At 40.9% G+C, this 15,047-nt stretch overlaps 1 protein-coding gene across 2 annotated transcripts in view; it reads right to left on the bottom strand.

Annotated features, from left to right (window-relative positions):
- Positions 1-13,621, bottom strand: part of NOTCH2 (notch receptor 2) — a 159,410-nt gene extending 145,789 nt beyond the window's left edge. The window contains exon 1 of one of the 2 annotated variants that reach the window (XM_012458827.3): positions 13,299-13,621. In XM_012458827.3, the coding sequence (XP_012314250.2) occupies positions 13,299-13,371 (73 nt within the window). In that variant the 5' untranslated portion in view covers positions 13,372-13,621. The remainder of the gene's footprint in view (positions 1-13,298) is intronic. The other variant, XM_064372641.1, reaches the window with a different exon arrangement.
- Between the last annotated feature and the right edge of the window lie 1,426 nt (positions 13,622-15,047).

Raw genomic sequence — 15,047 nt, 5'->3', positions numbered from 1 at the left:
ACATAGGGTTACCACAAACCTTCAATTTGTAAAAAAAAAAAAAAGTAAAAGAAAATCTGTGAAACACAATAAAAGGGAATGCACAATAAAATGAGGTATGCCTGTAGATAAAATCTCCCCAGATTGAAAGTGCATCTCATTAAGGGAACAGACTCAAATATGAAACCCTTAAATATTTATTAGATCACAGGAAACCAGTGAACAATCCACATGCTGCAAAGATGATGTTCCTATTTCCTCATGAAGGTTTCCAATCACTCATCCACTTTCGATTAAAAATAAGTGAATGCACCAAGAAGCCAGTCTATACTGCAACATAAAATAATACCGCTACCAACAATAACTACTATTTCCTGCACTTTTACTATGTGCCTGTTACTGTCCAATGAATCTATCATGTATGAACTGATATTATCTTCATAACAACTCTAATTCTATACTGCTACTATCTTTATTTTAAAAATAATAAAATTGAGACACAGCATACTTCAGAAACTAGCCCAAAGAACACAGGGCTAGTAAATTTAGAGCCATGCTTTTATGTATTCCAACCTTCTCCCCACCAAAGCTGGCATCTGCTTTTCAAAGAGACATCTCCATAAATACAAACAGGAATGTCCCTAAGCAGAGCCCAGAGGAGAAGGGCCATTGCTCCTGAGAGCCGTCCTCTGAAGAGTTCATCACTGTGGCCCTTTTTGGCTTAAAAATTCATCCTTAATAGAAACACCCCTCTTTTCCCTCCAAATTATATTTGCTTGTCCTGGTAATGGAAATCAACTGATAGAAGGTTAAGAGCCATCAATGTATCAGTCAACTAATGTCTATCCATTTCTTACATATTCAGAAAATACAAAAGAGAGTCCTAACTGGTTGACCTGTCATAAAAGGTAGTTTTTTGAATTAATTTTTAGTTATACATATAATAAAAAATAGGTATCTGCAGTATCCTGGAATGAGTGAGGGTTGTGGAGACAGATCTAGCTCTGAATCTCAACTAAGCCACTTCCTAATTGCACTATCCTGAGCATGTTAGAAGCTTCAGTTTCCCCAAATACCTACCCCTATGTCTTAGGGTTGTTGCAAAGTGTTAAATGTATGAATGTACATAAACCACCATGATTTACTGCCGCGGCCCTAGAGCCAGACAGGGGTTTGAATCATGGCTACACCCCTCACTAACCATATGCCAACATGCAAAGGTGTGAACCTAAATTCCAAATTCCTTATTCATAATGTAGAAAAATATTGTCTACCCCAAAGGATAGTCATATCAATTAAATGAAGCAATATTTGCAAAGCCCCTAGCAGAATGATAGACACATAGTAAAATCTCAAAAAAAGAAAAAAAAATTTTGATGTTTAAAAAATCAAGCCACAAGGGCCGGGCGCGGTGGCTCACACCTGTAATCCAAGCACTTTGGGAGGCTGAGGCAAGTGGATAACCTGAGGTCAGGAGTTCAAGATCAGCCTGATCAACATGGAGAAATCCCATCTCTACTAAAACTACAAAAAATCAGCCGGACGTGGTGGCACATGCTTGTAATCCCAGCTACTCAGGAGGCTGAAGCAGGATAATTGCTTGAACTCGGGAGGTGCAGGTTGCAGTGAGCCGAGATCACACCATTGCACCCAAGTCTGGGCAACAAGAGTGAAACTCTGTCTCAAGGAAAAAAAAAAAAAATCAAGTTTAAGTACCAGCTCTGTTACTCACTATGTAGGGGTAAACAATAGTATACAAGCCACCTAACCCCCTCTGCAGTATCCTGGTGGAGGCTCCACTCCCACCAAGTTTGTGAGGATTAAAGGAGACACCACTGTGTAAGAATATTCTATAAACTATATGTTTCCATAGAAATGTTGGATGTTGTTTGATTCTATAAAAGTAATTTTTATATTAATTGTATTTACTGGTCCTTCCAAAGACTATCTTCATCTTTAAAATGGAAAAAACTGAGGCAGAGAAATGTTAAGCCATAGAGGGAAGACTAATGGTTTGAAATGTAGGGTGGAGACAAGGGCTGGGCCAAAATAAATTTAGACCAGGACAAAGCAGAAAACTTCTGAAAGCTTCAAAGGAGAAAAATGAGACTACTCATCAACCTATGTTTTCAATCAACAGCTTCACCTGCTGGTTAAGCCTCTCAGTGCACAGTCTGGACATAATAATTCTCTTACTTCCTCCCAGAAAGAGTATTAGACTTCAGAGTGAAAGAACTTCACTATCAAATCTCTTTTCCTATTCGTTAATTAGTTTTGTGAGGGGGTACAGAAACAAATTTGAGTCAACAAACTTGTGGTCACAAATTTGAGTCTCAGTCTAACTACCCCATTTAAAAAAGAAAAAAAAATGTTACAATCCTTCAAATAGGTTTCCTTCCTTGGTTGATCAGAAATGTCCTCATTCCCCAGGTCTCTTCATGCTAAATATGGTAATAGCTGGCAGAGAGCCAGCCCAGTAAATTCCAATGATACTTAAGAAAGCATTCATATGGCCTGAAATTACTCTGAACCAAACACTTGAGACCTGCAGGGCTTCAGCATAGAGCAGTTCAGCTGGAGCAACGAATGTCAAAAGCAGTGGGGTGCATTAAAAACACACAAGCTTGGAAAAAAAGCAATCTACTCTTCTTTATTGCAACATTCTTTAGCAACAACATTGATCTCCTACCCACTGTGCACACAGCACTGCACTAGGGCAGTGGGAGGCTGGACGGAGAAATGGAAGAAACAGGTGGCGTCCATGGGTTTCCAAAACAACAGGTTGCTTCAGTCAGTTCTGTCCTACAACTAATCAATTTGGTGAGGAAAGGGGAAGAGAATCTTAGTCATCTTGTTCTCTGACCAAGGCGACTGCCTAGACCCACTGTACTGGCTTATCCATTAGGTCAAAGTGTCAGAATTAGCAGTGCATGGTGGACATAGCATTAGTCCTGCCTTGCAGGGATGTTAAACGCTTCAAAAATCTTGGCTATCTAGAAAAGGAGGACAGTAGCAGATTACTCCTCACTCACCCAAAATCATGTATTTGACTCTAGAATACACTGCTTTCCTCCAGTGTATTTTTTAAATTAAGCATTAAAGTAAATGTACATTTCCTGGGCACATTCAAGCCGAAAGCATGTTGATTTATGATATAGTCAAATTAGAACTTTAAAGTAGCTACAGAAAACACCAGTTAACAATTAACCAATATCATTAGAAACCAAAGGGTTAAAAAAAATTAACCTATGAAATGAACAGTTTTTGTATCAACATTGGTAGCAATTTGATGTTATATACTGCTAATTATTTCCATACATATTGTGACACATTTAAGACAAAAGACTAACACTTAATATTTAAAGAGTTTTCTCAAATCAGTAACAAAATAACTGAATGAGTAAAAGACATAATTTACCAAAATAAGTAGAAAAAAAGGCAATACAAATGCCACTGATGATATTAAAAAAAAATTCAACATCACTGTAATCAGAGAGGCAAATTAAGATTAAGTAATATCTACCACTTATCAAATGCATTGACAATAGTTAGAAACACTGATGGTCTCATATTTTGCTAATGAAAGTATAATTTGGTCAAACCATATGAAAAACAATTTGATAGTGTCAATATAAAGGCACAGAGAGGTACATACTCTGATATAATAATTTGACTTCTGGGAGTTTATGTTAGGAAATAAATATTCCTACTAAGATTTAGGAATAAACATGTTCATTACAGCATTATTGATAATTATGAAAATTGTAAACTAAAAATAGATTTCAGTTTAGATGAAATATAGTGCATCCTTAAGATAGAACAATATGCAGCCATTAAAATCATACTCTTAAAGGATATTTACATATGTAGGAAAACGTTCATATTATTTTAAGTTGGGCAAAAGGAAATAATATAACTGCAGGTACATTAAAAATCCCAATTTTAATAATAGAAAAAAAAAACTGTTTGAAATGCATCAAAATGTTAACCATGGGCTTTGGTTAGAGGTGGTGGAATTACTGAAGATCTTGAATTTCTCTTATGTTTTCCTGTTTTTAAAAAATTCTATTGGCTGATTTTTAAATGTCACTCTTTGATGTACTATTTTTCTTCTGGAAATCTAGTGTACTGGAAGAATCCTAAAGGAAGAAATTTCTTTCTGTATGAAGATAATATCATTTATATAGGGGGGGAAAGAGCTAGAATCAACCAAATATGCAACCAGAGAAGAGTGGTCAAAACATAGTAACCCTATTAATTAGAATTAGAATGTTATTAATCAGAATTTTATTTAGTCATTAAAATTAAATTTATGAAAAAACTATAATCATTAAAGAAAGGCAGAACAGAAACTTTATCTATATATGAACAGATCTATAAATAGATCGATCGATAGATAGATAATGAATCAACAGCTTTTCTCAATCTAAGGGTAAAAAAACAAACCGAAGATGTATACCAAAAAATTAATGGTGCCATGATTGTAGACATTTTATTTACACTTTTCTAGATTCTTTAAACATCCTTAACTACTTTTTCAAACATAATTACTTTTTATATTACAAAAATAAAAAATCTTGTAAAGGTGCCAGAGAAAATCAACTCAAAATATGAGTTAATTATGTGTAAACATAAGGAATAATTCTGTTGCTATGTAAAGCTACCTTAAACTGTTACAATGTTTGTTTTTAGTTACAACCATTTTCCTTAACTCTCTTAGAAAAAAGTATGTCAGAGGAGGCACTACATATTGTTACTTACTTTAAATAGTAACATAATGCCAAAGACTTGCAATTCTCAGGATATAGTCTTTTTCCCTAAAAATCTTCATGAAGATTAGCAAGTTCTTTAAATGCTGTAATAAACTAAATGCCCTTAATATTTCCAACTAAAGAAGATCTAGCAAATAAATAAAGCCATATTCACAGCAAACAAAGACATAATAAAAGTAATAACCAAAATAAACACGTCCTCAAACTTCAATATGTCTTGACAGTGGTGTCTGGACCAAAGCAGGTGAAAGGAGAGAATTAAACAAAAATAAAATGTCTTTGCAGTTTACCACATTTACCATCTAGAAAAGTTAACATATTAGTATTTTCTAGTTTTGTGATTATCCATACTTAGAAACTCAACAGATTAGTGAGTAAACAGTATTCAGTTATTTTTATTTGCATGTTGGTTAAGTATACCAATAGAACAACCTCTCCCTGCTAGGTACCAGTTAAAATAAATTGAAAATATTTGAGGCTTAAAAACTTCCAAACTCTTCACACACACACACACACACACACACACACAAAAGATGAGAACAAAAAGAGATGAAAAAGAAGCCAACAACAATTTTAAAATGTGCCTGCCTCAGAACAAGGCAGTTTATTTTAGAATGTAACCACAGCTTCTTGTACAACTTATTCAGCAAGCACAACTGTATTTTAAAGGAATGCTATTTGTTAAAAGACAACATATTTAGGATACAATATCTAACTCCAACCACAATATTATCATCATGTTTTCCTTACTTCACAAAATACACACATACATTCATCCTATGAATAAACATATATAAGGGTGAGAGAGCTACTCTTAATCCAGAAACAGGTTCTGCAACACCATAGATCCAACCTGTCTTTGTGCAGCAATGAGTCCATTTTGGCAAGATGTTTGGCTGATGTATTCAAAGAACCCAGAGTTCTGCCGGCTGCCAGTATCCTGCAGAAGGAACTGACTTGGAGACCAGAAACTGCCCTAGGCAAGCCTCCAGGGAAAGGTGCTTCAAGTGCTTCAGTCCAATGAAAAGAAAAACCAGGCCCCTCACTGCCTGGCCAGAAGACCAAGGGTACCACGGCTGGACCGACGTAGCTGGCCAGAAATGCAAGAGGGACAAGGGACAATAAGGTGAACCCCCAAGAGATTGTTCAATCATACCTAGCAAAGCCCAAACTTTTGGGGAGCCAGTAGAACAGGGTTTTGCCAAGACAAGTACAAAAGGGTGAGGGAGATATTAGTATGATTAATCAATGCCACCTGCGGCAGCAACTCTGGGTGTGTCCACACCACACTTAAATGGCTACCTGGCTGTGATGAGAAGTTCCTTCAGCTACTGCCACTGAGAACTGGATCTTCCGAAGAAGGTATTTCCACCATAACTTGCCCTAGATCAGGCTTGGCATCCAGGACTAAGAACACAGCACTCTCTCTTGCCACGAACCCACTAACAGACATAATAGACACCACAACATGTGCCAAATTTATATTTACACCCTCACCAGACAAAGGGGTCTTTGTCTTTTCCCCAAGCCAAGTTCTAATACTTTTAAATTACAACATAGGAAGAGGAAAATGGCAGACAGCTCACAACAGCAGACAAGCCCAGCAAGGGTGAGCTGGAGGTCACCTTGCCCTGGTGGTATTAAGACCTGAAGTTTACTCCCCAAGACCCTACAGCTCTGAGTCACCCTGACTGCAGGAAACTGCTTTCAGAGAGCACAGATAAATGATGAAATAACTATTTCATAGTCCTAATTGTGTGCTTATCTGTCTTGTCTTCATGATGATGTCAGCTCTTTGGGGGCAGGGCCACGTTTTCTACTTGGTCAATGATTCCCACACATCTAGAAGAGTAGAATATCCTGTACTTGCTACCACATGATGCCAAGGGGAACATACAAATTAAGTGTGACAACACACCACAATGCTCCCCCAATACACCAGTAAGACAGCAGAGCTACAAAGACAGTAAATCTTAGAGTCAAGGGCTAGTGATCTTACCAGTGAATTACATAGAAACATATATATTTACATACACAAATTAATACAATAATTCCTTTGCTGTTCTTACTCCAAGTTATGGCTTTATCATCCCCCTTTCTTGGCTTTACTCTTCTTTTTAAGGCCACAATGTATGTTCTGCCATACAGATAATATTCCCCTCAAAAAGGAGAGGAGAGGAGAAAAAACAGATTTATGGCAAACCTCCTGCCACTACCAGTGAACAGTGCTGTTTGTCCTGTCTCAAGCCCATGAGCATGTGCTTTCAGATCTAAAGCCACTTCCTTCTTCCTATCAATGACAGTAACATCAAATGTCTTTGTAAGAGGAGCAATCCTGTGCCCCTTCTTGCAGATTTGTCTGTTCTGCTCCAGAGGCCCTAGATTTCTCCTTTATTTTCCTTTCCTTATTCCATTTGCTGCAGCAGCCCAGATACCCTAAAAGCATAACTGCCAGAAATGAATGACCCTTATATCTCTTCACGCTAACACATCTGAGGGAAACTGCTGACACCAAATATGTGTTCATGGGCTAACAAAGCAGAAATCCTCAAAGGAAGCACCATTCGCAAGGGCTGGAGACAGAATTCTTTAGTGATTATCAAAAATGCTGTGGAACTCCTATGCATTCTATCATCTTAAGTAACATTTTAATGGAGGAATAAGGAGGCTTCCAGCAAAGTCACACAACACAGAGAGACATCTGAAGACACTGGATTTAGCAAATTTCTTTTAAGACAAAACAACTTTATAACCTTATACCACAACAGTTTCCTTCTCTGTAGTAAGCTAAGCATTTAGCAAGAAACAGGCACTTCCAAGGGGGGAAAATGATCACAGGACCCAGCCAAAGCAACCTGTCTCTAATACTCTCAAAAAACAAAAAGAAACACACAAAAACCTTGATTTCCCAGATTCGCTCTGCAGTGATTCAAAAACTTTCCTAATGTTAAGAATCACCTGGCTATTTTTTAAACATACAAATTCCCAGATGCCATTCCAGACCCACTGAATCAGAATCTCCATGAGAACATCCTAGCTATTCTTATCGTAAGAGAGGTTAGGGAAACACTGCTTGATAAATGTTATCCTCCCATCAGTGCCCACCTGTGCAGGAAGGTATGAAACAAGCAGGGCTAAGATGCTTTACCTGAGCAATCACCCTAGACAGGGTCATCTTCATGCTCCTCACTGGGTTTGACTCCTTTTTATGGAGGGCTGCGTGTCAGTTCAGTAAAGGGTACATATAAGCACCTCTTTGGGTCCCTATCACCTGCATAGGTCTCAGGACTCTGAGACAAATTTCTGAGTAGATGTCAATGAGTACAAGTCATGAGGAGAGAGATTACAGCTGAATATAAGAAGATCTTTCCAAGAATTAGAGCTGGCCGAAGATGGAATAAACTGCTGTGGTAGAGCTGTCTACCACAAGAGATGTTCAAGAAGAGAGTAGGTATGCTACCTCCTGACCAGAATGGGATGGACAAAAAGTCTAGATGAATTTTAAAGTTCCTGCCAATGCATAAGTCAACAAATAGGAAAATTTCAGCCACTCCTTAATTAATTAAAAGAGATAGCATAAAAGTCTGTAGGTGGGGTCAGCTTTCAACTGATCCTATCTCTTCAAAGGAAAAAAGAACATAGAAACACACCTCAACTCACCAGCAGCCTCTCCTACAGAATTTTCTAAAGGTGGGAGAGCAGGAGTCACACACGCTGTGACTAAGAGCTGCTGCTCAGTTGACTCTGAACTGGGGGCACATGCCAGAAAAGTTCTGTAGTACAAAGTAGAAATGTGTGTAGCACCATCCCGGCCCTCAAGGAACAAAACCTTGTGGCAGAGACGACTCGACACCATGTGATTCTCTCAAATATTTATTCATCACATCTTACCTTTAGTTTTTGTCAGTAGGGTGTTTAGGGAACTCTCTTGGTGGGGGGAAAAAAAAGCAAATATACTTTACTAAAGGTACATATTCTCTCAGTCCAGTACAAGTTTGTAATATCCAACTCAATGAAAAATCTCAAAAAAAAAAAAATCAAAAGAAACATAAACTTAGTTAACTCTAATTTTAAAAACAGTATTCCAAAAATGACTAGTCCCAAAATGACAAAATTACAAAAAGGTGTGGCTATTCTAAACAAAATAATAGAAATTGCTGGTCTAGTAATATAGTAATACAGGAAGCAGTGGAAGCAAATTTGAGTGAGAGGCAGGGGGTGGATGCCAGTGCCTTTGAAGTAAGATTCCAAAGTCAAAGTGACCTTTATAAATTGCAGAAGTGATCAGAAAAAGAAAGAAAGAAACCCCACACAAAAAGAAATTTAAAATTACAAGTTTAAATGAAACATCTGGGGAAGGGAAAAATTTGGTTTTTCCCCAAATGTAAGGTAAACATGACTTTTGCAAATACTATTTTTAAAATATCTAAGAGTACTATAGTTGTCCAAAATAAGAAAATGACTAAAAGTAATTGTTCAACTGAACAAATATTTATTGTGTACCTACTGGATGCCAAGGCATCATGCCAGGTATAGGAGTAGGGGTGTGGGCATTAGAATAAACACATAAATGAAAAGACACAATTCTTTCCTCATGCACACATTAATAATAAGCACTTGAGGATGTTATAAGAGTTTTTGTGTACATAAGCTCATTGTTCACAAGATGGAAGCAGTGTGGAGAGTGAGTAAGGCAGTGGACACCAGAAGAGAGGAATTCTAGTCTCAACTCTAATTGGCTCTGTGACCAAGGACAATGTACATTAGAAAATAGAGAACCAAAACAGTGGCTCTCCTACAAGGTCACCAAACCAATCAATAACAAACCTGAAGAAGAATTCTGGTCTTCTGGCTCCTAGTTCAGTGATCTTTCCAAAATACTACACATATGGCAGACTGACAAAGAAAAGAAGACCTTTTGGTTTCAAGTCATTTGCAGAGAAACGGTGGAAAACAAAAAAAGGAAAATCAGGAAAGGATGGAAGGAAAACTAATAGTTCAAATTTAGGCATTCAGACTGAGACATCAAGAAAGGAAGCATGTAACTACAGAGTGTGACCACAATATAAAGAAAACGATGCAAAATTCCTTATTATATTCTTATTCAAATCACACTTTGCAGTTTTTTACTCTAGAACCATTGCAGATGTATAGATAAAGGGTCAAAAAATGACATATATGAATGACAGGTAAGGAAAAAGAGCAGAAGAAAAGGGAAAATGAGAAGTGGAGAATTTATAGTATCATCCAAATATATGAAGGCTTCTAAAGAGTCAGTGCAGACACATTGTACCCGGATTACAGAAGAAATGACACTATTCTACAGCTCTTATGTTAGCAATTTAAAAATTCCTTGAGTCAGAAGCATTAAACACCGGAATGACTAATGTTACATTCCTTATAAAAATTTCTTAAATTTAGAAAGATCTCATACACACACCTGAAAGCTAAAAAAAAAAAAAAAAAAAAAAAAAAAAATGTACTTAATCAGTAGGTTGCAACCAGGTTACTTGTCAGAATCACCTGTAAACCTTGAAAAAAATGTGGATTCTCAAACCTACCTTATCAGAAGCCCTGGGTGCTGAGTCTAAGATTCACCCTAATAGATTTTGATGTAGCCAGGACACAGAGCTTTTTTCTACCACAATGGAAGGGGTAGGGAGGAGGATCACTAGGAATGGCATCACAGAGTGGGAACTAGATCAATGCAAATTTTGTGGGCAAAATAGAATTTCTGTGGGTGTGATATTTTTAAAATGTATTGTAAGGCTGCTCTGAAGCATCCAAGCATATCCCACTGAATTTAAACATTCTCTAAAGGTCCTGAAGCCAGCAACTACAATCCAGGTGAACCAAAAGTTGCTCCTCTATGCCACAGAAGCCTACAGGAGAGGCAGTGGAGTGGGAATGGAGCAGAGAGATGCCAAGAAGTAATGGGTAAATATTTTTTTAAATATAAACCTTCAGAAAAATAAGAGAGAAAAGAATAATCAATCTCCTCCCCCTACCACCACACCAAAAAAAAAGGAATAATAATGTAGAAAAGACAAGAAAAAAGTGAAAGGAAAAATAGTTTTAGGGTAAATTTCATCTCCATCTGAAAGAAAATTACTCTGATTTTGTTTAAGCAAGAGAAGAATTCAGCTGAGAAATTAGCAGGCAGCAAAATCAGGGAGTCACTTCCCACTGCAAAGCAAAAGAAAACAAGGAGCAAGGGGGTGGTCCTGGATAGCTGTAGACAATCAGACATAGGGGCTGACAGCTCCTTGCCTTAGAAACTCCGTGATGTTTAAATTAACAATTGGCCACAAGCCAAACACAGGAACACTCGAAAGTTTGGAAGGGTGCACTGCAACTGGCACCTTAGCAAAACACAATACTAAATTAGGAGGATTCAAGAAGCCTTCACATTAGACTCTAAGAAGATTTAAGATTTGTACCAAGAAACAGGCTTCTAAATCTCTGCTATGGCAGTAGTTTAGCATCTAAAGAATACCTGCCTAAAAATCAAAATATCTAAATCCTACCCTTTGAGTCAACTTCACTAACACTCAACTTGACTACCTAAAAGCTACCTAATACTCACAGCACCTCAGCAAAGCAGAGATGGAGGGCATAGTTTTATGCACTGAGATCCTAGAATAAAAGCAGCTCTGTGTGTCAGAGTAATCCTATTTCTGACATCAGATTATTTAATACTTAATTTCGTAAATCACTTTACAATCATATTTATTATTCCCTACAATTCTCTAAAGCAGGTTATTTTTTTCAATCCCATTTCATAGGTGAGGAGACTACAGATCATGAAGATTAAGTTATTTACCAAAACAAGTTAATGGTAGACCAAGGATTATGACCCTCAGACTGTCACATTGATTATACTCCTCTCTATTCTAAAGCTACATTTAAAGTAAAGCTTTTTCTCAAAGAAAAAGGAAAAGCAAAAACACCATCATATGCTCGTTATTAAATGTTTCAGAAACAACAGCTTTGCTTCATCACTACAAAGCCTCCTGGTCCACTTCTGAAATTCTTAGTGACCTAGAGGTACATGAAATTTGAACTTTCCAAGAAGAATCTAGTTGGTGCTGAATAACCCAGTACTGTTTTCAGGTGATAAATAACCTTGTTCTCTTTTTAAACACCTGCGATTGACATGTTGACAGCCTGTTAACAATGAACAAAGACCATATTTTTCTGAAGCTCATCATCTTCCTAACCTTTTCTTTGAAAAAAAAAAAAATGTAGTTCATGTACTAGTTTTTTGCTGAAGGGAAAATCTTTGTTCAGATTAGGCTCAGAAAAAGAAGGGGCTCCTTTTCGTTCAACAAACATGCACAAGACACCATCACACTTGTAAGCATCAATTTCAGGAAGAATAAAACACAGCTTCGGCCCTGAAAGGACTTTCTGAACACCTTTAGAGTGCCATCCCTTTAATATACATTATTTTAATTAATCCTATTAGCTGCGTAATTTCATTCCCATTTTATTGGTGAGTTCATACAGCAGAGCTGGATTTGAATCCAGGATTACAGACCAGGGCTCCAAAGTCCAAGTTATTTCCACTGACGAATCTGAAGAAATCTAGAATCTAAAAGTGTGGGTGGGATGGAGACGATACGACTCGATTCCCTTTCCTTGCTCCAACCGTGTTAGAAATATCCAACCATAAAGAGGCTTTCTAAGGAAGCCCTTTGAATTAACGTATCCACTTTTCCTTACCCGCCCGTGCCCCACCCCCAGCCATGCCAAAGGAGCAGCAAATCCTGCTGCCAGGTTGGAGGAGTTGGTGATCGTCGCACCACATTCCTGGGTCTGGACACAGCCTGAAACTGCAGCAGAGCTCCGTGCCTCGGAAAGAATAACAGCAGTTGAGATTTTTAAATCATGTGCCTCAGCATGCAGCCACACCAGTTGCCCTACTTCTCCTGCCTCCACCTTTCAAAGACGCTAGCAGCACACCCGGCTCCTCCGGACTTTCGGTCGAGTCGGAGTGTCAAAACTCAGGCGCGCCCCAAACTCCGTCCCCATCCAAACCAAGCCCGTACACCCGGCCCGCGTGCCGCCCCCTGGCAAAGCCCAGGCTGGCTGCGAAGGTGCAGGCCGTTTAGCTCAGCGGCCCAGCCCCCTCTCTCCACGCCGGAATCTGGCATTCCTTCGCTCAGCCCCTCCGCGGCCCGCCGTCGGCTCTCGCTCGACCCCAGGAAACGCGGAACCTGAAGGGCAAAACTGCCCACCTCCCTGCACCCTGGCGCCAGGAAAAAGGGTTTGAGACTCGCTGCCCGCCTCCCTCCGGCCGAGGAGGCGTGTGAGGGGTCCCGAGCCGCGGGGAGCAGAAGGCGGCGGGGAACCCCGGGGGTCGGGGGGGGCGCCACGGGAGGGGCCCCCGACGATGTCCAAAGTCGCGGGAGCCCAGCGAGTGTCCTCGCTCCGCGCCGGCGGCCGAGCCCGGCCTTCCCGCACAGAGGAGGACCGAGGGGAGAAGGGTCGCCCCAGGTGGCGGCCCCGGGCGCCGCGGACAGCGTCCCTCAGCCCGATACTCACCACGCGCGGGGGCCGCGCGCCACAGCCAGAAAGCCAGCAGCGCCCACAGCGGAGCGGGGCGCAGGGCGGGCATCTTCTCGGTCGCCTCCTCCGCCGCCGCCGCCGCCTGGGCAGATCCACATGGGGAGGGGGTCCCGACAGAGGAGCCCCACTCTCTCCTCCCCTCCTCCTGCTACAGAAGCTCAGGCCCCGGCGCTGCGCTCCGAAGCCCCGGCGCGAATGCCTGGACTCCCCTCGCCCCGGGCCCGCTGCTCCTCGGCCGCCGCCTCAGCCGCCGCCCGAAGTTTGGCTGAAACTTTCTCGGGTGTGCAGCGAAGCAGCCTCGTGTGTCCTTCCGCCTCAGCCGCCTCCTCCCACCGCAAGCCCCGCCCCGCTGTCGCCGCGGCCCCGGCCCCGCCGCCTTGGGCACCCAGGGGTTTCCCGCAGGAAGAAGCGCCGGCCCGAGCTCCGCGCGGAGGGATCTACTACGAGTCATCGACCCCGGCCGCATCCTTCTCCAGAAGCCTCGGGGGCCGCCGCGCCTTAACTCGGTCGGTGCTGCAGCGCCTCGGCGTGCCGAGGGGGCATGGGGGCGTGGGGGCGTGGGGCCTAGTGGGGTGCGGTGGGACTCGGAACTTCAAGCCCTGGCGTTTGCCAGGATCGTGAACTTGCAGGGAGAGGCGGCCCTCAGCCAGTGAGTTCTGTTTCGCCCCCTACACCCACACTTCCACACACTGCTAGCTAGAGGAATGCGCTGGAGTAGGACCAGCGCTGTCAAAGAAGGAAAGGGGGCCAAGGCGCCAAAGTCCATTAAAAGGGAATAGAGCCATCACTGAGTGGTTCTGCTCCATTCATTCATTCATTCATTTGTTCACCTGTGTAGCAAGTATTTCTTAAGTGCCTTGCTCTGCGAAGCTGTTAGCTTGGCACAGTGGAATGATACCAAAGATGCACAAGCAATTTTGAGGACCAAGACTTTGCTGCTGTGGGCTGGGGGATTCAGGGAAGGCTTTCACAGAGCAACTGAGATGAAAGCAGGATCTTGAAAGGTCAGTAAAATTTGTATACTACTAGGAGACCGCCTAAACTAAAGATACTCATTTTAACACTATAATAGCAAAACCTTGAAAACGACGTAAATGCCCACCCTCAGAGGAATGGATGAATAACGTATACTTATAAAATTAAATGCAACACAGTAATTGAAAAGACTATACTCATGTATGTCGATAGGGATAAATCTTAAAAACTAAATGATAGTGTAAAAACTAATTGCAGAGGGAGACAAAGTATACCATTTATGTATTTTTTCAAAACAATACTACACGTTATCCGTGGATGGGTATATATAGATATAGATATTAAGAGACTATAGTAGTTAATTCCAGGGCAGGTGAGTAGGGGGCGTGATCAGGCCTGGGTACAAGTGGGCTTCTAAGAAAAGAACTAAAAGTAAGAACAACAACAATAGTTGTATGGGCGTATCATTCCAGGAGAGAGCCCTCATGAAAGCAAAGATACAGTCAAAAGAGTAAGTAAATGAGTTCTGGCCCTGTTAGCAGTGAGAGGAGTCAAAGAGGGAAAGGGAGTTGGGACCAAATTATGCAACCCCGAACGGCAAGCTGAAAGGGTGGGGAGGCAGCCACCTCTCAGGTCATAGAAAACTACTGAAGCTTTTTTAACAGAGTTAAGACTCATGGAAAGGAAGGTTGCTCTGATAATCCTGTACAGAGGTGATTGTTGGGAGCGAGAGGTGAACTGGAGCCCCGG

Source organism: Aotus nancymaae, unplaced genomic scaffold (assembly GCF_030222135.1).
Source record: "Aotus nancymaae isolate 86718 unplaced genomic scaffold, 86718_ANA_hifiasm-v0.15.2.pri h1tg000007l, whole genome shotgun sequence".
Taxonomy (NCBI): Eukaryota; Metazoa; Chordata; class Mammalia; order Primates; family Aotidae; genus Aotus; species Aotus nancymaae.
Note: the sequence above shows the minus strand (reverse complement) of the source record. Positions and strands in the feature narration are given on the sequence as shown.